The following is a 24,691-nucleotide window of genomic DNA, read 5'->3' as shown; positions in this document are numbered from 1 at the left end:
CCCTGGCTGTGTTTTCTGTCAGCCTCCCCTTCTGCACCCTGCACTGGCCTCTGATCGCACGGGAAGGTTGCTCTCTGGGTCCATCTTTCTCAGAAGGTTGGAGCCCTGAGAACTGGTACCAGCTCATCTCAAGACTGGCATGTGACAGGCACTCAGTAATGACAGGGACAGACTGCATATCTCCCATCACGGATACATCCCAGCACCTGCTACCTCTCTTCCTGTGCTGCTGGGGTGGAGATTTAAACCTCTCCCTTCATCCTTCAGCAGTGTGGGCTTTCTGGGGTCTCCTGTTTGATACTGCCTCTCACTCCCTGTGCGCCCTCTCAGCAGGTTGCACCCTGCCATTCTGTGTTCACCCATTTCTTTTTTCCAATTTTTATATTATGTGATTGTTTTGCCTACATGTATATCTGTGCACCACTTGCATGCCTGGTACCCACAGAGGCCAAGAGGTTTCAGATCCCCTGGAACTGGAGCTGCAGACAGCTGTAAGCTCTGAGTACTGGGACTCAAACCTGGATCCTCTGGAAGAAGAGCAGGTACTCTAATCACTGAGCTCTTTCTCCAGCCCCATTTGAGCCATCACAGGATCTGTCCCTCGTTCAGTCCCTCTATTACAACAGACATGTACTCCTTGGCATGACCATCTGCCTCCCACTGAAGACAGAGAATATGTGTGTTGTGCTCATAGCTGCCCCCCTCCCTTAGGAACCGTGACAGTAACCTACTCCAGATCCCCGGGCCAGGTGCTCTCCCTCCAGAGTGATCAGGGGGACAGAACCACACACAACAGCAGAGTCGGACCCAGCTTCCTTTCCCACCACAGGCACAGGACAGGGTGCGTGGGTGAAGGGTAGACTAGGAGAGGGGAGTGGGTGGGTGAGTGAGTCTGTGAGTGGAGGTCATGCAGAGCCCCGGGTGGGAAAAGAGGAGACATGAATGGGTGCCCGACCCCAGAGATCAAGTTCTAAAGGAGGCAAGAGACAGCGTGGAGTAAGCGAGAGAGAGCAGGCAAGCAAAGAAAGCAGGGCCAACTCCCAGACTCCCAAAAGGACCCTTGAGACAGGGGCTGCTTGTCTGCTGGGGCGGGGCCTGGCCAAACAGAACCTGGGCTCCCGAGAAGGCTGTGGATGCTTGGAGCCTGAACCCCTGGGCCTCCCACCTGGGGGGCTGGCAATGAGGTGGCTCCTACAGTCTCCAAACTGAGGCTTGAAGACTACTTCCTTCTCCCAGAGCTAGGACCCAGATTCAAGATCACAAAAAGGAGCCCAGTGTCTCCCTTGTGAAACCCTATATCACAAGATCAGGAAGAACTTTCTGCAGTGTGAGAACTACCCACACGGCAGATATGTCCCCCAGTGTCTCCCTTGTGAAACCCTATATCACAAGATCAGGAAGAACTTTCTGCAGTGTGAGAACTACCCACACGGCAGATATGTCCCGCACCAGCTGAGAACCCTGCCTCGAACTCCGAGGCTCCAGGCCCATTGCTTACTCTGGTTCGCTTGTCCTCACCTTCTAGGCTCCTCTCCCCTAACATGCTCTGAAAGCACCAGTTCCAGAAGAATGATACGATGCCTGGGGGCGGGGCTGCCCACCTCTACAGAAATCTGGGAGCCCCAGGGCTACCTGGCCCAGTGAATGGCTATGAGTCAGGAGTAACTCCAACAGGATCCTGATCCTCAGATCCCACATCTGCTTGCTTCCCAGGCATCTGGCATGTGTCCAGCCCTGTCCTCTCTAGCCCTGCCTCGGGTGCTCTCAGTTCCTGCTCTTGGTCAGTGGGCCTTTCCGCCTTACCACAGTCGCCAGGCTGGGAATGTGTTTGACTGAATTCTCGACCTCCTCTTCGGTCACCTCGACCAGTGTGCAGTTCTCGTCCTCCGATGGCAATGGTTCGGCCCCGTGCCTCGTGACCCAAGGGTGCAGCTTCAACGAATGACAGGAGGGGTGAGGGACAGACGCCACTGGTTCCCATAAGGCCCTGCCAGCGAGCAGTGCCAAGGAGGGCATGCAGGAAGGAGAGGCTCGGGCCGGGGTCAGGCATGCGGCAGAGCCAGTGATCCCGGCAGGGAGTGTAGGCAAGTGAGAAGCGAGGAAAGGAGAAAAGGTGGAGACAGAGTGGGAGGGCTGCAGAGCTGTGTATGTGCAGCGGCGGGCCTCAGTCTGGTTCCTGGTCATGGCAGGAGCAACCAGAACCTGGCCATAGCCTTGCCCCGCTGCCCCAGGGCAGCCAATGGTCCCCACCAACTCTTCCTGAATGAAGAGGCTGTATTCTGTGCATTTTCCCATCCACAGAAGAGGAAACAAGGAGTTATGGAGGGACCTGATGGAATGGCACACTCCGAAGAGCACCCAAGTCCCCTCTCTGGGGTCCAAGTCCTTATCTGTGACTTTTGGACCCTCTTAAAGACACCCTTCCAGTTCAAGTGAGCCAGGTACCTTAGAAATCCTGGACCATATCACGAAATGTCTGTCTTTCCTTCCTTCCTTCTTTCAACATGGCCACATCTCAAGTTGGCCTCTACAGATGACCTTAAACCTCTGATCCTGGCCCCCCCCACACACACATGCTGTGATTACAGGCATGCACTACCACGTCCAATTTATACAGTACCGGAAACAGAACCTGGGGCTTCATGCACGCCAGTCAATCATTCTATCCACTGAGTGATATCCCTAGCCCACGTTGGGATTTATTGTTTTAAGGGCCAGAAATGTGTACTGGGCACTGGCAGGGGAATGCAAAGTGGCGGACAAGGCCTCTGCTGAAAGCACTTTCTACTAGGGTAGTATTCAACAGGCAGAGGTTGAACTGCCCACTAGCTTCCTCCCACCCTCTCCACAGTTTCTTGAAGGGACCGGCCCACACCTTTGATGGGGCCAAAGAAAGGACTTGAGGTTCAGCAGCCAGAACGTGGAGCACACAGAGGCCTTGGATCACTCTTCTAGGGTGGACACCATCAGCGCAAGCCAATGGGAGCAAGCGCAGGCAGCCCCGCTGATGGTCACAGCTCCCACAGTGCCCACAACCATCAACACTCGCCCCTGCTCCCAGCGGCACCCAGCAGCCCAGAGGCTCCAGGACATGGGAAGGCAGAGATGCCAGCAGGGTGTGGTGCTGTGGATAGGACCGAGCCAAACATTTCCAAGCACAGGCCACAGGCCTCAAGTTCAAGCCTTCTTAGCCAGCAGCAGTCGCGTACCTTGATCTCGGGCACCACAATCCTGGACTCTGGGTTCTTGTCCAGCATTCGGGTGATCAGATCTTTCAAGTCTTCAGCTATATCAGGCCTGGGGGTGGAGACGCATCATGGATAGGTCACAGAAAACTCGGGAACCTGACCGCTAAGGAATTAGAAGCAGGTGATGGACAGACAGGCTCTACTCACTGGTCTGGAAACTCCAGGGCCTGGCTCTTGATCTTACTGTGCAAACACATGATCCGCTCATCCATGAACGGGCACTGTGGAGAGGCCAGGGAGGGTGGCAGTCAGTGGCTGCCACCTGCACCCTTCAGAGGCCATCTGTGCTGTGCCACCCCTCAGGGACCACGACAGAGAAATGAACAGCAGTGGCCCAAGCTAGAGAGGAAGCAGGAACCACTGCCCTTCACTCGACCCAAATCTATGAAGGAACGGGAACGCCAAACTTGTCTCTAGCCCTTCCCAACTGCACCACTCACCTGCTTTGTTTCCTACTGACACAAAAGCAAACACTCTTCCCCACCCTCCTACTCAGAGACCAGTAAGGAAGCTAAGACTAGTACAGGTGTACGGGCATCTGGGTGTGCGTGAGTGCACGCGTGCATGTGTGTATATATGTGTGTGTGTGAGAGAGAGAGAGACAGAGAGAGAGACAGAGACAGAGACTGTGAGAGTTTAGTCTGGCTCAGGACCGGCAGTCGCTCATCCATGACCTCCCATCAACAACATCATGGCCTGCTCTCCCCAGTCACACCTGACCAAAGCTACCTATGTGCGGCCTCGCCAGGCTTCCTACAGCAGACCTACCTCATTCTTGCCAACCACCATGCCCCAGCTAGGCACCTAACCCTGACATTACAGTCGTTTGCTGGTAACTCCTTTCCATTGGGGCCTCAACACCAGCTCAGGGCTTCCTGGCGGGCTCTTTCTCAGAAAGTCCTTGGCACAGTAAAGATCTGCTGAACTAATGAAAACTGAAATTGGTTCTATCTTTTCAGGGGTTGTAAAGCGTAAGTATTGAACTGGAGGTGCAGCTCAGTGGTACAAACAGTGCTTAGTATTCTATACAAGGCTCTGGGTTTGATTGTTAGCTGGGGGGCAGGCATGTTGATAAATTGATAGAAGGATACTGTAATACTATGGTAGATTACAGGTGGCAGGGTTTGACTTTTCACCGTAGAATTCTCTCAACTTTATACTGAACTGAAAATTGTTTGAAAGACTGAAGTCAAAAGATTTTTTATTTTAAATACATATATATATAAATGTGTGTGTGTATGTGTGTGTGCATGTAAGTACAGTATGTGCTGTTTGCATGCAGTTCCCTTGGAGACCAGTAGAGGGAGTGAGATTCCCTGGAGCTGGAATTTCAGCCCTTTGTGAGCAGCCAACTGGGCACTGGGAACGGATCCTGGGTTCTCTCTGCAAGAGCAGAGAGTACACTTAACTGCTAGGCCATCTCACTAGCTCCAAAAAGAATTTTTTTAAAGAAATACTCCAGGAAAATAGTTAAAAAACAAAACAAACAAAAAAATCTCCTTTGTTTCTACATAGAACAAGATTTTTTTTTCCTTCAAGACAGGGTTGTTCTGTGTAGCCCTAGCTGTCCTGGAACTCACTACATAGACCAGGCTGGCCTTGAACTCAGAGATCCACCTGCCTTTGTCTATGGCTGGTTTTGAAAGAAGATTCCTAAACTTTCCTCCACAGGAACACAAGCTCAAAAAGGGAAGGAACCAGGTTTTTATTGCTCACAGACTTTACAGTTGAAAGAGGTGCCTTGCCAGGTATAGTGGTATACTCCTTTAATCCCAGCACTTGAAGGCAGAGGCAGGGGGATCTCTGTGAGTTCAAGGCCAGTCTGGTCTACAGAGCGAGTTCCAGGACAGTCAGAGCTAGACAGAGAAACTCTGGGTGGGTAGAAGACACACAAGAAAAGAGGTGCCTTTGAACATGAATGACATTGGGACAGTAGAAAAAGAACCATAACAAGAAGACAAAATACCATTCCTTAAATCAATAACATTGAACTATGATTCCCATTCCCATTCTACCCCCAGCAACAGTGGCTAGGAACATTCTGATGAAAAGAACACAGTACTAAGGAGCTTCAAGGAACACAATGATTGACTAGTGATGTCTGTCTCAGGCTCGGGAATGGAGAGAGGTGGAATATTTGTTGTCTGTGCCTTAAACTCATCAACTATCTAGAATCTCCACACAGTCTTTGCTGATCTATTCCATTCGAACATTTCTGTATAGATGAGACTATTGTCAGCAATATGCATGTTACAAAGGATCTGTTTTAGCTATTCGTTCAGCTGTGGAGATACCATCTGCACAAAAGAACCAGTTACCCACAGCAGTCCTACGACAGAACATGCCACCCTCTTACCTGGCCAAAGACAAAGCAGTACAGAGTCACACCCATGGCCCAAACATCCAGGGCCTGAAAGGAAACGAGAGGTCCGTGTGATTGATACTCAACATCTGCTTTCGCAGGTCCAATAACCAAGTCTCCAACCTCCTTGGGAACCACCTTTTCTCCTTTTGGTTTGTTTGTCTGTTTTTGTTTTTCAAGTTTCTCTGTATAACTACTCTGGCTGTCCTAGAACTTGCTTTGTACACCAGGCTGGCCTCAAACACACAGAGATCTACCTGCCTTTGCCTCTAGAGGTCTGGGAATAAAGGCTAAACTACCTTTTCTTAATCCACACTCTTGGGGTGGAGCCTTTTTGGTTGGGACATGACACACTGGCATGGCCAATGAAATCACAACGCCCCAGCCAAAGCAGTTGGTCACAGGTTCTTTGCAGTGGCTATTCCGAGAGGACAGTCTAGCTACTTACGTTGACTACCTTATGGAAAGTAGCCTGCAGGTACTGGTGCCTGACCCACCCACAGGGAAACCAGCTCAGCAGAACAGAGACAAAGATGGGGAGATACCGGTCCTTGCTTGAGTCCTCTAACTGGCTGACGATACTCATCAGCTACATGCCCAATGGGCTTGCTTTCTGTACAGCTCTTCTGTCGGATTTTTGCTACTTAGAACCAAAGAACCCTGAGACAGGCAGACCTCAGCAGAGCCAGCCCTACCTTCCCAGAGAAGATCTTGCGGGTCTCTGAGAGTGACTCAGGTGCCATGAAGGCAGGTGTGCCCACGGTGTTGGACAGCAAGGCATCGCTGCCCTTGAACTCATTGCTCACACCGAAGTCGGCTATCTTGATGTGCCCATCCTCTCCCACCAGGAGGTTGGAAGGTTTGATGTCCCGGTGGATGATTTTCTGGTAGTGTACTGGAAGAGAGGGAGCAGGAAAACCCCATGAGAATCTCCACTTGGTCACTCTGATGCCTCATCTCCCAAGCCCCAGATCCCCTGCCCGTGCATGCTCTGAGACATATAATAAGGGGAAAGCGAATTTAAGGACGTTTACACATTCTCGAAACACCAACTGTCTACGGCAATTTTCAAAAAATATTTATTTATTTGGTATATAATGTTCTGTGTATGTATGCCTGCAGGCCAGAAGAGGGCACCAGACCCCATTATAGATGGTTGTGAGCCACCATGTGGTTGCTGGGAATTGAACTCAGGACCTTTGGAAGAGCAGGCAATGCTCTTAACCTCTGAGCCATCTCTCCAGCCCTCTGCAGCAATTTTTAACCACCTGTCATAGCCTATAAACAGTTTTTGTTGAGTCTCTGACTTCCAGACAGGCACTGACACTTGTGACAGTCAAACACAGTTTCATTTACCAATGGCTAACACTCATCATGGTCAACAAGTCAACTAAGCCAGAGCAGGCTCATCTGAAGTATGAACCACAAAGCAGAACTGGGGACACAATCCTATGGTCTGGAAGTCACAAGTGACTTCCTGGAATCTGGGCTAATGATGAACTTGGTGGTGTAAAAAGAGTAATAGCTCAGGGCTCCATTCTGTGTTTCATACTTCTCATTTATCCTGATTAACTGTCACGACCACTGCCCATGGCAGCCAGGGGTAAAAGTCACAATAGCCAACAGGAGCCCATCAGAACTACTGATGGCTACAGGCTGATCCCAACCCTGGTGAGACACTTTATTTCATGGATGAGGAAATCAGGGCGCCAGGAGGAAAGAGGATCCCCACCCCAGGCTGCTGGACTGGGAAGACGATGATGCAAACGGAGCCCCACTGTGCCCGGTCTGCATAGAAAGCACTGGACTTTTAAAGCTCACTGATGGGCTGGGGAGAAGTCTCGGGCAGTAGAGTGCCACAGGTGAGAGGGTCTGAGTTCGGTCCCCAGTACCAATTAGAAAAAAAAAAAAAAAGAGTTGGTAGTGTGGGGAAGCAGAGATGAGTGGATCCCCAGGTCTAAGGCCAGCCAGCCTGGTCTACCTGGTGAGGTCCAAGCCAACGAAAGACTCTGTCTCCAAAATAATAAAATAAAAATAAAAAGTTAATATATATATAAATTAATGTGTATATATACACACATTTTTGTCTTTCTATCTCTGTAGTCTATCACAATATATTAATAAAATAAATTAATAAAATAAAAAAGGGCTGTTCTCATCATAAAAATAAATAAAAAAGTTAAGACAAGGTGGAGAGCTCCAGAGGGAAGACACTGATGCCCTCTGGCCTCCACATGAATCAGTACATATATGGCCATGTCTACAAAATCTCACTGTGCTACTGGTCTTCATCTTCTCTGCAGCAGGGAGAAGGGCTTCCATTGCCAAGGCACAGTCCGCCATTCCCAGGACCGTGTGGGGGATCTCTGCAGCTCACACAATTTCCCAGGACCGTGTGGGGGACCGCTGCAGCTCACAGTCCTGTGCTCCCAGCAGGGAAACGAAGTACTTTCCATTTTCCACCCGCTAATTGGGACGCTAACTACCCAGAGATGAGTGGTCCCCCACAGGCACAGCTTACAGTACTCAATGCCTTTGATCAGATCCTGGAAGTAGAACCGGGCCTGGTCTTCGGACAGTGGCTTGAGAGTGGGCACTTCCATCACAGGCCTGCAAGGTTGACACATGTGTAAACCGTGTGCACCAGACCCAGCTAGCCCTGGCGCATGCTCTCCCTCAGAGCCCGGCTCCCCTCACTCAGCTTGCAGGGGAAGCCTGGCATTTCACCTGGGAGATGGATACTCACCCTTGGTTGACCAATTCAAACACTGTGGGAAGAGAAGAAGGTAAAGCTGTCACACTGGGACACCGAAAATCCGCCTCCCTCCTCCTCATCCACCCCACCTCCAGCCTCCTCTAGACATTTTCTAGAAGTGAATCCTGGGAGGCCTGAGGAGACACATACACAGTCCACTGAACCAAAGCTGCTCCGTGATGCTAGGACTGCAGGGAGACAAAGGACCTCCTGAGAGCCATAGGACCCCACACCTGAACCTGGAAAGCTGTATCTGGTGGTACAGGCCAGGCCTGTAATCCCAACTATACAGGAGGCTAAGGCAGAGGGAGTAACAAATTCAAAGCCAGTTTGGATTACAGAGCAAGTTCAAGACTAGCCTAGCCAACTCAGTGAGCTCCTATTTCAAAAAGTAAAATGGGGGGGGGGGGGAGTCAGGCATATCGCATACACTAGGCCCTAGGTTTCAGCACCAGCAATGAAAGACCATACATGCATGTGTTCATACACACACACACACAAACACAGAGCCAAGGGTGCAATGACCACATATGCATGCATACACACATGCATGCATGCACACACACAGAGCCAAGGATGCAGGAAGGAAAATAAAACCAGGGGGAAAGGAACTAAGGCTTGATCCTAGGCTGTCTTCTCATCTTTCCACTTGTACCCAGGAGAGGACTGATGTTATGTTTGTGTGGTGGGTTAGCTTCATCAACCTGACACAGCCTAGACTCACTTGGAGAGAACATCAGTGAGGGGCTGTCAACAGCTTGTGGCGTGACTCGGGGAACACTGTGTTGGCTGCTTTAACTGATGTTGGAAGACTCAACCTAAACGTACGCAGCACTTTTTGGTACCAGGACAGAGGAAGGAGAGCTTCACTTGTTTGCTCGCCTGGCTTGTAGTCTCGATGGTGAGTTCATCTCCCTGCTGCTGCCACTGCGGATTCCCATGCTGATACTAGAACCAGCTTGTTCAGGCTTCCAACACAGACTGAAGACCAGCTGACCTACAGGAGTCCTCCAGACTGGTACTGCTGAGAAACCCAGCCTCACAGGCTCTCTCCAGTATGAAAGCCATTGACAATATGGATAAATCTACTGCTGATATAGATCTCCACTCTATGGGCTCTGTTCCTTAGAGAAACCTGACTAATACAACCTCCAGATTCCCCCAGGACCCTGGCAGATCTGCTCTTGCCTTGGGCTGTGGTTACAAGTGCTGGCCTTTTTTTTTTTTTTTTTTTTTTTGGTTTTTCGAGACAGGGTTTCTCTGTGGCTTTGGAGCCTGTCCTGGAACTAGCTCTGTAGACCAGGCTGGTAAGTGCTGGCCTTTCTTGCTTTGGTTATTTATGTCTTACCTTACAACTTCACAAACTCCTCTACCTTGTTTCCTCCCACCTGAGCACAAGCCACCAGCTATGGAGGACGCTTGCCTATTGAAACAGGTCTCTGTTTCGGACACCGACAGTTCAGCCACTCTTGGGGTTGAGTGGTGGGCAGAAACTTCTGTTGTTTTTTTGTGATTAGGAACTGAACCCTGGCCACATACACGCCACACAAGTGCTCTGAGCTGTAACTTCTGCTAATTTTTATTATTTTTAATTGTAGTATGTGTGTGGGGTCTGTGTACATGTGTGCAGGTGCCCTTAAAGACCAGAGGCATCATAGTTCCCTGGTCTAGAGTTATAGGCACTGTGAACCCCCCATCATGGGTGCTAAGAACAAAACTCAGATAATAACAGTTCAAGCTTTTTTCTGGGTTTCTTGATTTGTTTTATGATAGGGTCTTACTATATAGCCCTAACTATGTTGACCAGGATGGCCTCAAACTCAGAAATGTGGCTGCCTCTGCCTCCCAAGTGTTGTCTGTTGTATTTTGAAGGAAAATGGCCCCCACAGGTCCACAGGGAGTAGCACTATTAGGAGGTAGCTTTGTTGGAGGAAGTGTGTCACTAGGGGTGGGTTTTGAGGTGTCAGATGCTCAAGCCAGGCCCAGTGTCTCACTATCTTCCTGCTGCCTGCTGATCCAGATGTTGAACTCTCAGCTACCTCTCCAGCACCATGTCTGCCTTCCCCCTGCCATGCTTCCCACCATGTGACAATAGACTTCACTTCTGAACTGTAAACAATTAACTGTTGTCGCAGTCATGGTGTCTCTTCACAGCAACAGAACACTAAGACACTGTCTATAAGCATGCCTGCCTGAGTTTATGTGCACTGTGTGTAGGAGCCCGTGGAGGCCATAAGGCATCAGATCACCTGAGATTGGAGTTTACAGGTGCTTGTGAGCCACCAGATGTAGATGCTGAGAACCAAACTTGAGTCCTCTGACTGAATCATGTCTCTAGCACCTGTTTTCTTTTAACTTCTAGAAATACAGATGTTGTCTACCTTTGAGCCCCTGGCCTGCTCACCCTCTGTCTTCAGCACACATGGCTGTGGCTGGAAAGTGTATGGACTCCCATCCCATTTTACCAACCCAGAACTCCGGTTTCTTTCTCCATGAACGGTCTATTATTCTCATTTTCCTTCACCGCCTTTGTACTACACTTAGGTGACTGCTCTGAGAATGTTTTGAGATGTTTCCTGAGAAACCTAAAAGGGACGTGTATACGGTAGCATTTGTTAAATGAACAACCTGCTTCAGCACAGCCTTTTGGAATTCAGAGTGAGAAAATTACTGTAGGAGTACCACCCTAGGCTCAAATAATTTTTCAAAGTTTTCTGATTAAATTTAGATTTCACTTGCTTGCTTGCCATGTATTCAATTTGGCTCCCTCTATAGACCATGTAAATTAGTGTTTATTGAATTTTTTTTTTTTAGAGATTTTTTTTGTTTTTGTTTTTTCAAGACAGGGTTTCTCTGTAGCTTTGGAGCCTGTCCTGGAACTAGTTCTATAGACTAGGCTGACCTCAAACTCACAGAGATCCGCCTGCCTCTGCCTCCCAAGTGCTGGGATTAAAGGCATGCGCCACCACCGCCCGGCTTAATTGACTCAAGTTTATAATTTTTTTCCTTGGTTTTTGAGACAAGGTCTCACTACACAGCCTCTGACAGCTGGCCTGGAAACCACAGGTAGGTCCTCCTGTCTCTGCCTCCTGGATGTACCATCATTCCTGATGTCCTCACCATTTCTAAATGACGTCTCTGAAGACACACCTGAGCTTTAGTCTGTGAGTAGGAGCCAGATCTTTGATTGCCCCACCATGGCTTCCCAAACTCATCATTCTTACCCCTGACTCTTCTCCCTACTTATCAGTATCCCTATTTTTAAATTCGTAATGCCTTGGGGCGTTCCCACCTGCTCTTCCCTTTTCCTCTATGCCCTGCCCCAGTGTAACATGGCCAAATCCTTGACATTCAGGTTATCCTGTAGGAAGTGGTTTCCACTTTCTCTGAATCACCCTAATTACTCTTAAAACATATAAAGTTCTAGTTTATTTATCAACACTCTTTCCTGTCTGGGATATCAGTCATAAAGGTCTCTTCTTTATCACACTATCCTCAGGCCTGGAACAGTTCTGAATATGCAGTAGGTGCTCAAGAAAGAGCTGCAAATGAAGACCTAGGCGATCTAGACGTTAAAGTCCCAGCAAGAATTACCTCCCACACCCTGCTTTAAACCGGGTGTGCGGGCTCCTGTGGGGCCTAGCTGGACCAGGAAAGAAGATCCTGTCCTTGACTCCAGGGCTACTGGCTATGTAGAGGGGACACTAGGGCCTTGGCAAATGCAGCTACCCCAGAGTGGATGGAGGAAAGCCCTTACCCATGTACAGATGGTCCTCGTTGGGGTCATCCAGGACCTGATGGCACAGCCGCCCAATGTCAGGAGCAAGGAGAAAAAGAACAGATATGAGCAAGAGGAAGTAAAGTGTGTGATGGCGTGTGTCCACGGGAGGGTGCACTTCCCATCCTTCTTCCTAGTCAAGGGGGAAGACAGAAATTTCCAGAGTATGATAGCCAAGGCCCCCTGTCCTCAAGCCCAGGCCAGTCCTCAAGGTCTGGAACATCCTGAAGAACAGCAAGGAGAAGTAAATCCTCCCCAGAAATGTCCCACACCTGTATGGCAGTCTAGTTCATCTCCTAGGAAACATGTCCTGGCTTTGGGGGAAAAGTTAAACCCTAACTGAACTCAAGCAGCCCCTCCACGAAGTGAACCCACACCTCCCCACCTCAGCAGGACACGTCTCCATGCCTGCTCCTGTCTCTGTCCGATGGGCAGGTCCCAAGCTTGTCCACCTTGATTGTCTTGGTGATGTCTCATATGTGCTGGGCACAAAGTAGGTACCCAAGAAACACCTGATAGATAAACAAACAGAATGGCTACATGGTCTTGCTGAACTGGGTGGAAAGACTGGATGCACGGTGTAGGGAAAAAAGAGATCCCATTAGGACTCAGGGGTACCTGCAGACCACGCACCCCGGGGCTCTGCTAAGATGGCCAACTCCAGCACTGGAGAAGTGAGATCAGGATCACAGCGTGGCATCAGGAAAGAGGGCAACATCTGGCGGCTACTCTCTCTCTTTTGGAGAGAGGCATGAGCAAGACCCCTGCCTAGAGTAGGACTCCTATCTCTTCACATCACCCACCTTCCCCAGCCACTCAAGACACACAAGACTGCAGGCACAGCTGAGCAATCCATCTCAAGAGAGTTAGACTGAGGGTCCACCTAGAGTTCTGTAGCCATGGAGTCCAGGCAAGGATTGGCAACAGTATCCCTCATATCCCGAAGGCAAGGCTATGTTCCCCAAATACTGAGGCTCTGATGGTCCTTTCCCTGTAACGTCCTTTTCTGTTGTCTTTGCTGAGCAGGAAATAGCTAGGGCCACTTCAAAGACCACTGTCTCCACAAAGTCTTTCATGCCCCGTTCAGACAGCCAACACTGACCTTTACCAGGTCAGTGAAAAAGAACTCAGATCTGGATCTCCTGGGAATCCCCCAATCACCTCCAGGGGGGCTATCAGAAGAAAATTATTCTTACTAAGACAACACTGGCCTTTCCCGCTCTTTCTCTACCTGCATTCAGTACAAAATAGTATCACAGTGGACGAAGGCCAAAGCAGACAGAGAATCCAGATACCTTTAGTAAGCTAAACATTAACGAAAAAGAAAAACAATAATAACAGCAGCAGCAACCACCACCAGCAGCAAGAGTATAAAATCCATCCTTTTACATTTGTTTTGTTTTGATTGTTTGCTTCAGAGAACAGACAACTCATTCAGTAAAGCCATTGCTTTACAAACACAAGGACTTCAGTCCAGTGCCAGAGCCTATGTAAGAAAGTCCCAGTGCAAAGAGATGGCTCTTTAGGGGTTAAGAGCACATACTGCTCTTGCAGAAGACAGAGTTCTGCTCCCAGCACTATATCATACAGCTCACAACCACCTCTAATCCCAGTTACAGGGAATGTGACACCTCTGGCATCAACAAGTACACACACATACCCTATCACATACACAGAATTAATTAAAAATAAAACAGTAAATCTTTTTTTAAAAAAGTGAAGCCCAGTGGCACATGCTTATAATTCCAGTGCTAAAGAGACAGAAATAGGCAGATATCTGGGGCTTGCTGGCCCAACAGCCTAGCCTAGTAGGTGAACTCTAGGCCAGAGAGAGACCCTGCCTCAAATAAACAAGGGGGATAGCACTTCCTGAGGATAGACATCCAAGACTGACTTCTGTTTTCCACAAGCATGTACACACATGTACCCTCGCCTACATTATACACGCATGCAAACATACAAACAAGTAGTTACTATTCATAAAAAAAAATACATTACTCTTGTTGGGCAGTGGTGGCACACACCTGTGAGGTAGAGGCAGGGGGATTGCTGAGTTTGAGGCCAGCCTGGTCTACAAAATGAGTTCTAGGACAGCCAGGACCACACAAAGAAACCATGCTTGAAAAACAAAAATAAACAAATAAAAAATTACTATTTATCACATATAATAAGATTATTGTTTTTCTATGAATAAAATTTTGTCAATTTACATTTTTGTTTTGGGGTTCTGTTTGTTTGTTTTGAGACACGATTGATTGTAACCCGGGCAGACCTTGAATGTTGAATTTTCTTGCCTCCACTTCAAGCATTGCGAATCCAGGTGTGCACCACCATGTCCAGCTCTGGTTTATATTTTAATGGGATGCATATGGATGAATGTGAACAACGTGAACAGCAGCACTCTGAGGTCTGCTGAAGGCAAATGCAGTATGCCCCTTACAGGTTCAATGCAACGAAACCAGCAAATGTGAACAGAAAACAGCCTTCAGCCAAAATCAACCTTTCCTCCTATGAAGTTGTTTTCTCTAGGTATCCGTTACAATGACTGTAGCTAACACAAAGTTTCCTCAGATTTAAAGTGTATCAAGCCATCCTGAGCAAAAAAATACAAAACAAAACCAAAAACCAAAACCAAAACAAAACCAAAAACCAAACCATGAGACCTACTAGGCTGAAGCAAAGGCTGTCTAACAGTGCGAGTCCAGCTCCTCCAGTGTTTATAGATAAGGTTTTCCTGGAGCACAATCATGATTTCTTACCATTTTGTTTGTTTTTGAGACAGGGTCTTGCTATGTAGCCCTGGCTAGCCTGGAATTCATTGTATCTACTAGATCTGCCTCGAACTCACAGAGATCTGACTCCCCTGCCTTCTTGAGTGCTGGGATTAAAAGTGTGCACCACTACACTCAAAACTATTGTTTTGCTTTAAATTATTATTGCTGTTGCTGTTGCTATCGTGTGTGTGGAAGTCAGAGGACTACTTTGTGGAGTTAGCTCTACATGTGGGTTCTGGGGATCCAACTCAGGTCATGAGACTTTCATCGAGGGCCTAGGCCAACTGAGCCGTCTCATGGCTCACAAACAGGACTTCACCTGTTTGTATGCACAACTACTTCCATATTCCAACTACCTGTGTGTAGGAGAAAAACTGACAACCTCAAAGACAAAGAAGCAGGTAAAGGGCAAGCCTTGGAACTCTCAGCCTCAACTTTTGCATCTGTAAAATGGTAGTGACAGGTAGTCTTGGGAAGTGACAGTAACATGAAGCAATGGTGTGAGGGTATGTGAGGCCACAGGGTCCTCAGCCTTGAGATCTTAGCAAACAGGTATTTGGATATTAACAAAGTCGGGGCTAGACCATCAGCCTCCCTCCTCACCTCCACCAGCTTCACTACGTTGGGGTGGTCCAGCTTCTTGAGGATGGCGATCTCCTGGTACACCTGCTCGATGGGGCCCCTGGGCTGGATGCAGCCCCCTGGAGCTGGGCGAGTCCCTCGGGGTGGGGGGCGACCTGCAGGAAGCACAGGGTTAGGGCAGAGGCCTTCTGCGGAGGGGAGCTGCTAATGGGACAAAGGGTAAAGGACTTCTGGGAGCTGGGAGCAGCCTTTTTTTCATGCCTCCTCCACTACTGGAAATCAGGGAGGCGGTAGGCACCCCCCTCCTGTTCACCACCGATCCCTTTTCCCTGTCACATGCTCAACCCACAGTGAGCGAGGCTCACTGAGGACACTGGTCTGGTTCAGCTATCTCAACGCTCTCAACATCAGGGAAAGTGGTTGGGGGTAGCTCAGTGAGTAGAGCACTTGCCTAGCACACACCAAGTCCTCGGATGGATCCCCAGTGCTGCATAAAACAGGATATGGTGGGGTACCCTGAAACCTTAGCCCTTGGGAGGCAGAGGCAGGAAGCCCAGAAGTTCAAGGTAACCCTTGACTACACAGAAAGGAAAGGCCAGTCTGGGTTACATGAGATACTGTCTCAAATAAACAAACAAAAAAAAACCTTCATGTGAATCAATCACTTCTCTATGGGGCTCAGTGCCCACTGGATAAAACAGACATAAACATTATTCCTCTCCTCGATGCAGGAAATGGTACAGTTGTACCAGAAAGCCAGGAGAAGAAACAAAAAACTGAGTCAATGAGAGAAAAATGAGACAACTCTGCCAGGATGGAGTGTTTCTCAGTCAAAAAGCTGTTGAACGTAAAGCCCAACTGTCGAAACCGCTGTCTCACACATCCTGTGTGAGGAAGCCTGGGAGGAGGACGAGCAGAACAAATGCAGCTGTGAGCACGCCTGGGCAAGGGAGTGCACGGGCTCAGCTGCGGGAAGGGTGTGCAAGGAAGGCCGAGGGAAGCCTCCGCCTGTAAAGTGGCCACAGGAGGCAGGAACAGTGGGGCATCTGCCAGCCATCACCCAGGAGGCTGAGCAGGAGGATCCACAGCTTGAGACCAGCCCCTGTACAGTGAGACCTTGTCTCAAACCAAAAGCAAGGGCCAGACGCAGTGGCAGCTGGGATTACAGGTGACTGCCACACCCACCTGAGCCCGGCTTTTCTGTGGGTTCTGGGTCCAAACTCCATCTTAACACTTACATGGCAAGCACCTTATCCACTGAGCCATCTCCCCAAATCCCGTATTATTTTATTTGTGAGGCAAGTCTTGCTCTCCTGAAGCTTGCAATGTAGACCAGGTTAGTCCTGAATTCACAGACCCACCTACTTCTGCCTGCCAAGTGCTGGGCTTAAAGAAGTACACTACCATGTCAGGTCCAATATTTAACTGTTAAAAACATTCAATATTTTAAATGTGTGGAGTTTTGTTTGGTTGGTTAGTTGGTCTTTTTGAGAAAGGGTTTCTCTGTGTAGCCCTGGCTGTCCTAGAACTTGCTCTGTAGACCAGGCTGGCCTAGAACTCAGAGATCCACCTGCCTCTGCCTCCTGAGTGCTGGGATCAAGGATGCATGTGACCACCCACCACTCAGTCAGTTGCTTTCTTTCTTTCTTTCTTTCTTTAGTTATTCTTCTTTATCATGTGTGTGCTTTTACAAAACATGGTCCCACAGAGCTGTGGCTGGCCTTGTGTTGTGACCTTCCACTTCCTGAGTGCTGGTGTTACAGGCATGTGCACCATGCATGCTGACCCTTCTCCCTCCACTTCCTGAGTGCTGGTGTTACCGGCATGTGCACCATGCATGCTGACCCTTCTCCCTCCACTTCCTGAGTGCTGGTGTTACTGGCATGTGCACCATGCATGCTGACCCTTCTCCCTCCACTTCCTGAGTGCTGGTGTTACCGGCATGTGCACCATGCATGCTGACCCTCCTCCCTCCACTTCCTGAGTGCTGGTGTTACCGGCATGTGCACCATGCATGCTGACCCTCCTCCCTCCACTTCCTGAGTGCTGGTGTTACCAGCATGTGCACCATGCACTCTGATTATTTTAGTATTATCACCACTAGGTAACTGCAGAACATTTTCATGGCTCTTCCCAAAAATCTGATTCTTTCTTCTGCTGATCTACTTTTTTTCCTCGTGGATTTGCCTATTCTTGGTATTTTATATAAACAGAATTATGTAGTAAGTGACTTTTGTCTGGTCTTTTTCACTTAAAATGCTTTTCAATCAAGTAGTATCAAAAATTAGGACCCTATGGTGACTGAATACTAATTTACCGGATGCATGTACATTTTACTTACTCATTGGTTGGGGGCCCCTAGGGATGTTTCCACTCAATGGATAACGTGAACAGTGCTGCTAGCCACATGCATGCATGAGCCTTGTCTTGTCTCTTTTTCTTTCTCCTGGATACTAGAGAAGCTGCTGGATCCTGAGGTGTGATGACTACTGTTCTTAACTAGGAAATCTAGAATCACCTGAGACTCCTCTGGAGGGTCAGGGTCATCTTGATCTCATTAACTGAGATGGGACCCACTGTGGGTGGCACCAGTCCCTGGCTGGAATCCTGCACTATGTCAGCGGGGGAGGGGGGGGGCACTGAATACTGGTGTTCATTTGTCTCTGCTTCCTGATTATGGATACAATGTAGCCAGCTACCTCGGCGCCTGCCTCTCTGACACCCCAAATAACAGTCACAGTGAAGTATTTCAGCCTAAAGGTGGTTTTGTCAGCCTTTTGTCAGAACACCAGGCAAAGAAGCTAAGACATATGGTCAGCTTTTCATTTGTTATTTTGTTCATATCCATCTTCAGCTATTTATTTATTATTTATTTTGGCATGAATATGCCACAGAATGAATGTGGAGGACAGAGAGCAACTTGCAGAAGTCACTTCTCTCCTACCCTATGGGCCCTGGGGATCAAACTCAGATCACTGGGTTTGGTGGCAAGAGCGTTTACAGTTGAGCCATCTCTCCAGTCCTCAAATTCAGCTTTAAAATTCTTAAATAAAAATGAATTAGGACCCACAGTAAGAAGTTCAGTACTGCTCTAAGGGGGAGCTCTGTGCTGGAGGTGGTCTTCCCCGAGTGGCTCTGCTGGACGTTACATTCACTGGCTCTGTCTGATTTCACCTCAGTACCCACACCTGAGAACAAAGCCCACCACACTCACGTGGAAAGCCAGCTTGCCGGATCAGCTTCTTTTTGGACAGCACTTTCATCGCCTGCAGAAGGAAAGACCCCCAAGTGCAATTAAAGACAGCAGGAAGACTAGGCTCTCTCCTCTCCAAGCCTCTCACTGAGCTCCCAGGCTGGTGCCTCGGGACAAGGCAGTGAGAACAGAGTCACCAGTGGAGCAGGCTGGTACTGGAGCCGAGACAGTGCCGACCCTGGAGGTTCCTGGTCAGCAGACCCAGCTGGGAACGGAGTCAGACAAGTGAGCCAGAGTGATCGATGGGCCAAGAAGGGCTCTGATGGCTGCTTGCCCAAAGTCATGTTGTTAATGTGTGTTGGAACCGGGGTGTGAACCTACACTGGACTGGCTCCAAAGCCTCAACTACAGGGCACTGTGTACATCTACTACTATGAAAGGGGCAGACGGGGCAGCCAGCGCAAAGCAAGCGTATGAAAGACACTTGGTGGGTCAATCCCTTCCCTGCCCCATTTCCCCATCTGTAAAATGGGGGCATGGCTTTCTTCTAAACGGTCTAAGAGCAGAATGGGAGAACAAGTACCCAAACTGCTGGAAGCGGAGTGCCAGGAAAGAGAATTTCCTTTGGATGGGAATGGGGGTGGGGGTACTCACATAGTACGTACTGTCATTTTCATTGTAGGCCAGCTTGACCACACCATAGGAGCCCTGGATAAAGAGAGATGCCCGTGACATAGTAGCCAGAGTGGTGTTCTGTGAGATGAGGGCTCTGACAGGCTAGACTGCAGCTCACTGGGCAAACGTACCCCGAGATTGCATTCTGTGGGACTTACCATTTTTGCAGTCTAAATTAGCTGCTAACATTTAAATGGAAAAAGTTAACATAAAAACCCAGGTTTGAATAACCTGTCCAAACACAGAACTTACATCCATACAAAAAGAATTTACCACGCCACCCCGCTTCCATGCCTACCTGCTTCCCTCACGGAGCCACGCTCCCTATGGTCTTACAGTTAGCATACGTTGGCCAGTGAGGTCACTAACTTATCTTCTGTTAGCATTTGACTTTTTAGCCCCTACAATGATACTAACAAAAACAAATAAAAGGGGCTGAAGAGATGGCTCAGCAATTAAGAGCACTTGCTGCTCTTCCAGAAGACGCAGGTCAATTCCCAGCACCCACACAGCAGCTCACAACTCTCCATAACTCCAGTTCCAGGGGACCCAACACCTATGGCAAAACACCAACGCACATTAAAGAACAAAACAAAACAAAAAACAGATGTCAAGGTCTCTTGATGGGGAGCACCATGACAATTTAGGATTTCTCTGCAAGTTTTCTGAATTTTTGCAGAAACACATCTAATTTTAACATCATATTTAAAATAAGCAAATAAATGAGGTTAGGTGTGGTGATGCACACTTTTAATCCCAGTTGCTGGGAGGCAAAGGCAGGTGGCTCTCTGTGAGTCTGAGGCCATCTTGATCTACATAGTAAGTCCTAGACTAGCCAGGACTCCACAGTGAGACCATGTCTCAAAAAGGCATTTTTTTTTTAAATAAGGCTGGTGAGATGGTAAAACATGAATTCAAATCCCTAGCACTGACATAAAAAGCCAGGTGTGGTAGCACACACCTATAATCCCAGTGTTGGGTGGGGGTGGGCAACAACAGAAGGATACCTGGGGCTTGATGGCCAGCTAGTCTTGCAGTCTATGAGCTTCAGGTTCAGTGAGAGATCATGTCTCAAAGAATAAGGTGAAGAGGTACTGAGGAAAGACAGCTGACATCAACCTTTAGCCTACATACATACATACATACTACACACACACACACACAATTTTTATTATCCTTTCACCCCACCAGTCTTGCTTCCAAATTTCCCTCTCCTCTTCCCAGCAGCTCTACTGGTTCCCTCTGGAATGTCAGGGACATTTACCTTTCCGATTTCATCCTTTAGTGTATACTGATTCAGCTGCACGCAGTCCTGGAAGGCAAGGAAGGGCACAAATGAGATGACTCTCAAAGGAGCCAAAGACACGTATGTCACAAATAAATGCATATATGCAATCAGGATCAAGTTCACAGAGAGTTGCAGGAGTTGGGAGACTGAGGCAGAGAATCCAGACTTCAAGGCCAGCACTGGCTACTTAGCAAGTCTGAAGGTAACCTAAGCTATGACTACAAAAATCAAGAAACAACCCTGCTCTCCCACCCAAAACAAAGAGTTCATGGAATGGGGAGATGTTTGGGTGGTGAAGGGCTTACCAGACGAGCACGAGGACCTGAATTCGATCTAAGAAGCTACATAAAGCAGGCAGGTATGGTGCTGCACACCTGAAGACCCAGCAGTGGGAAGGAGGAGACAGGAGGATACCTGGGGCTTACTGGCCAGCGAATCTAACCAACAAACTCTAGGTCCCAGTGGGAGACTGTTCTATAAAAACAAGATGGCCCTCATCTATAACTTCAGAGGAGGTTAATATCTGGTCTCCACATGCATTCACACACATGTAGACCTGTGCATACATGACCACACAGACACAAATCAACATACAAAGAGTATATATATTATCAAACTCAGCACATTGTGCATGCTAGACAAAGACTTCACCACTAAGTTGCAGCCTCGGCTACATAGCTAAGGTCCTGTGTCGGAGAGAAAGGGAGAGAGGTGGGAAAAGGGAGGGGAGGGAGGAGAGGGACAAGGAAGGGGATCCAAAAATTACGTATTAAAGACTGAGCAGGTTGTATTTATATATTTAGGAATATGTACAGATGTAACAACAACTGAAGAAAAAGAGGCCATGAATTAGAGCGAGATCAAGGTTGGGGGTACAAGAGAGGAAAGGGAAGGGGGAAGTGATATAATTTTAAAACATAGAGGATTATTATTAAAAATTGAGCAAAAGGCCAGGTGGTGGTGGCACACACTTTTAATCCTAGAACTCGGGAGGCAGAGGCATGAGGATCTCTGTGAATTCGAGACTAGCCTGGTCTACAAGAGCGAGTTCCAGGACAGCTAGGGCTGTGACACAGAGAATTCCTGTCTTGAAAAAAAAAATTGAACAAAAGATCTAAACAACAATTTTTCTAAAGATAGATAAATGGTTTATAAACATGAAGAGTCACTGGGGAAATGTATACGAAAGCCACATCAGGCCAGCTAATAAAGACAGGTGCTGAACTTCCCACATGGCTGCCAAACTAAAAGGGGGCCAGCAGGCAGCGTCTCGTATACTCCAGGCTGGTCTCAAACCTGATATTTATGAAAAGTGGATGGCTTAGAGCCATAGTGTGATGGCGCACACCTTTAATCCCAGCACTCCGGAGACAGAGCAGGCAGTCTCTGAGTAGAGACGCTTTTCTCTACAGCGAGGAGCAGCTAACGCAGACCAGGCGTATAACTGGTCCAAGTGCTGAGAGTGAGTGACTGCTGAGAGTGGGCGCTAAGCCCTGAACGGGAAACCTGCACCGCCTCTCTCCACCAAGGCTCTGAATGTATCTCAGGAGGGGACAGAAGACAATGTAACAGCCGGAGAACAGGGAGGACTGCTGGGAAATGCTGTCGTTAGGATATGACATGGCCACTGTTCATGAACTGACTGTAGCCATGGTTACCACACAAGATCAATCCAACAAGATCAGTCAATATTCTAGAAGACAGCACTAACTGTACTTAATGGGTTACCAAAAAAGAAAAAAGAAGAGAGAGGACATGAAGGGGACAGGGGGATGTGTTGAGAGTGTACGGAAAGAGAGGAAGGGGATAGATGTTGGGTGGATATTGACACACAATTAATAAAAGCTCAGAGACTGATATTGGGGTTCAACCTGAGGACCCGAAAAGCAAAGCAGCCAGTCACTGGCTCTTATCTCGACCAGTCTGAAAATGGCGATCCTGCCTCCAGGAATCTCAAAATGAGACAGCGTGAGAGCTGTCTCCTCCCATTTTATAATCCTCTCTAGGGCTCAGATTAAAAGCGTGCACCAGTTATATTAAAGGCATGCCAGTTTCTATGGCAACTAGTATGGTTACTGGGATTAAAGGTGTGTATCACACTGCCCAATCTGTAGGGATGACAAGTAGGGCTGTTTTACTTTTCTGATCCTCAGACAAGATTTATTTATTCAAATACAAGTTAAATGCCACAACAGGATATGATTAAGATACAATGTTGAACCAGTCGGTGGTAGCACACGCCTTTAATCCCAGCATTCCTTGGGAGGCAGAGGCTAGTGGATCTCTGTGAGTTCGAGGCCAGCCTGGTCTATAGAGCCAAGTGTCAGAACAGGCGCCAAAGTCACACAGAGAAACCCTGTCTCCAAAAAACAAAAACAAAACAAAAAGATATGTTGAAATGCATGAAATTGTCAAAGAATAAACAAAAGATATCCTGTTAGAAAAACCTGGTACAGGGCTGGAAAGGTGGTTCAGTGGTTAAGAACACTGACTGCTCTTCCAGAGAACTTGGGCTCAATTTCCAGCACCCACAAGGCAGCTCACAGCTGTCTGAAACTCCAGTTGCAGGGGATCCAACACCCTCACACAGACACACATGCATGCAAAAACCAATGCACATAAAAGTAAATTTAAAAAGGAGAGCGAGAGAGAGAGAGAAGAGAGAGAGAGAGAGAGAGAGAGAGAGAGAGAGAGCCTGATACATATGCCTAGAATGCCCTTGAAGAGCGCTCCTGCCTTCATCTGCCTACCAAGAGGAGCTAGAGGTGGAACACTGGGCTTGGCACAGGTGAGCAACAGCCTACCAGTTGTTTTCTTCTTCTTCTTTTTTTTTTTTTAAAGATTTACTTATGTATTATTTATTCATAAAGTATTCTGCCTGCATATATGTCTGCAGGTCAAAAGAGGGCACCATATCTCACTATAGATGGTTGTGAGCCACCATGTGGTTACTGGGAATTGAACTCAGGACGTCTGGAAAGTAGCCAATAATCTTTTTGGGGGGTTGAGGAGCTTCAAGACAGGGTTTCTCTGTAGCTTTGGAGTCTGTCCTGGAACTAGCTCTTGTAGACCAGGCTGGCCTCAAACTCACAGAGATCCACATGCCTCTGCCTCCCGAGTGCTGGGATTAAAGGCGTGCGCCACTACTGCCCGGCCCTAGCCAGTGCTCTTAACTGCTGAGCCATCTCTCCAGCCCCCCAGTTGTTTCTTAACACAGACCTTTCACAGGACCCAGCATTCTGATTCTAGGATCACCCAAGAGAAACGAAAATGATTCGGTATAAAAAGAACCAACAACAGCAAGGCATGGTGGCATCATGCCCTCAGGAGGCAGAGGCAGGTGAGTGTGAGGCCAGTCAGGATACAATGAGATCATGTTCCAAAAAAAATTAAATAAATAAATTGCTAGTACAGACGTCCCTCAGTGTCTATAGGGACTGGTTGCAGAACTCTGAAAATACCAGGCACGCGAGAGCTCAAGTCCCTTAAAGAAGATGGCACGGCACTGTTTCAGTACAGAATATAATCTTTATACAGCCTTTCTCATTTACATTTTGGCACTAGGAAGTTGAGACAACCTGTCTGGTCTGAAGCTCACTATACAGCTTAAGCTGGTCTTGATCTTGTGATGATCCTCCTGTCTCTGCCTCCGGAGTTCCGGGATGACAGGTGCAGTCCTTCACACCCAGCCCTCTTCCCTCACATCTTAACTCGTGTGTGTGTGTGTGTGTGTGTGTGTGTGTGTGTGTGTGTGTGAGTGTAAGATGTCCTCACAGGTCAGAAAAGGGCACAGATTCTCTGGAGTTGGAGTTAAAGGTGGTTGTGAGCCTCCATGTGGGTGCTGGGAATAGAACTCAGGGCCTCTGTAAAAGCAGCCATCCCTCTCCCGCTGCTCCCAAACACATACTTTAAATCATTTCCAAGTTCCTTACATATTTAATATAATGTCAGTGTTATGTAAGTCATTCTACTCTAGGGCTCGGAGGCAGTAACTATTTAAATTATCATTTAATGACAAGAAAAAAATAGCCTGCAC

The 24,691-nt window shown here is 48.1% G+C and overlaps 1 protein-coding gene across 9 annotated transcripts in view; it reads right to left on the bottom strand.

The window, feature by feature from the left end:
* The window catches only part of Camkk2 (calcium/calmodulin dependent protein kinase kinase 2), a 54,416-nt gene that overhangs the window by 13,947 nt on the left and 15,778 nt on the right, over nt 1–24,691 (bottom strand). For 5 of the 9 annotated variants that reach the window (XM_050146219.1, XM_050146225.1, XM_050146224.1 and 2 more), the window contains exons 3-14: nt 20,632–20,679; nt 19,347–19,400; nt 18,714–18,765; nt 15,521–15,654; nt 12,123–12,159; nt 8,357–8,378; nt 8,132–8,220; nt 6,306–6,505; nt 5,605–5,658; nt 3,396–3,469; nt 3,210–3,297; nt 1,804–1,932 (exon numbers count right to left, since the gene is read on the bottom strand). In XM_050146219.1, the coding sequence (XP_050002176.1) occupies nt 1,804–1,932; nt 3,210–3,297; nt 3,396–3,469; nt 5,605–5,658; nt 6,306–6,505; nt 8,132–8,220; nt 8,357–8,378; nt 12,123–12,159; nt 15,521–15,654; nt 18,714–18,765; nt 19,347–19,400; nt 20,632–20,679 (981 nt within the window). The remainder of the gene's footprint in view (nt 1–1,803; nt 1,933–3,209; nt 3,298–3,395; nt 3,470–5,604; nt 5,659–6,305; nt 6,506–8,131; nt 8,221–8,356; nt 8,379–12,122; nt 12,160–15,520; nt 15,655–18,713; nt 18,766–19,346; nt 19,401–20,631; nt 20,680–24,691) is intronic. The other 4 variants (XM_050146222.1, XM_050146227.1, XM_050146226.1 and 1 more) reach the window with 2 other exon arrangements.

This window comes from Alexandromys fortis, unplaced genomic scaffold (genome assembly GCF_014885135.2).
Source record: "Alexandromys fortis isolate MF-2015 unplaced genomic scaffold, M_Fortis_MF-2015_v1.1 scaffold_56, whole genome shotgun sequence".
Classification (NCBI taxonomy): domain Eukaryota; kingdom Metazoa; phylum Chordata; class Mammalia; order Rodentia; family Cricetidae; genus Alexandromys; species Alexandromys fortis.
Note: the sequence above shows the minus strand (reverse complement) of the source record. Positions and strands in the feature narration are given on the sequence as shown.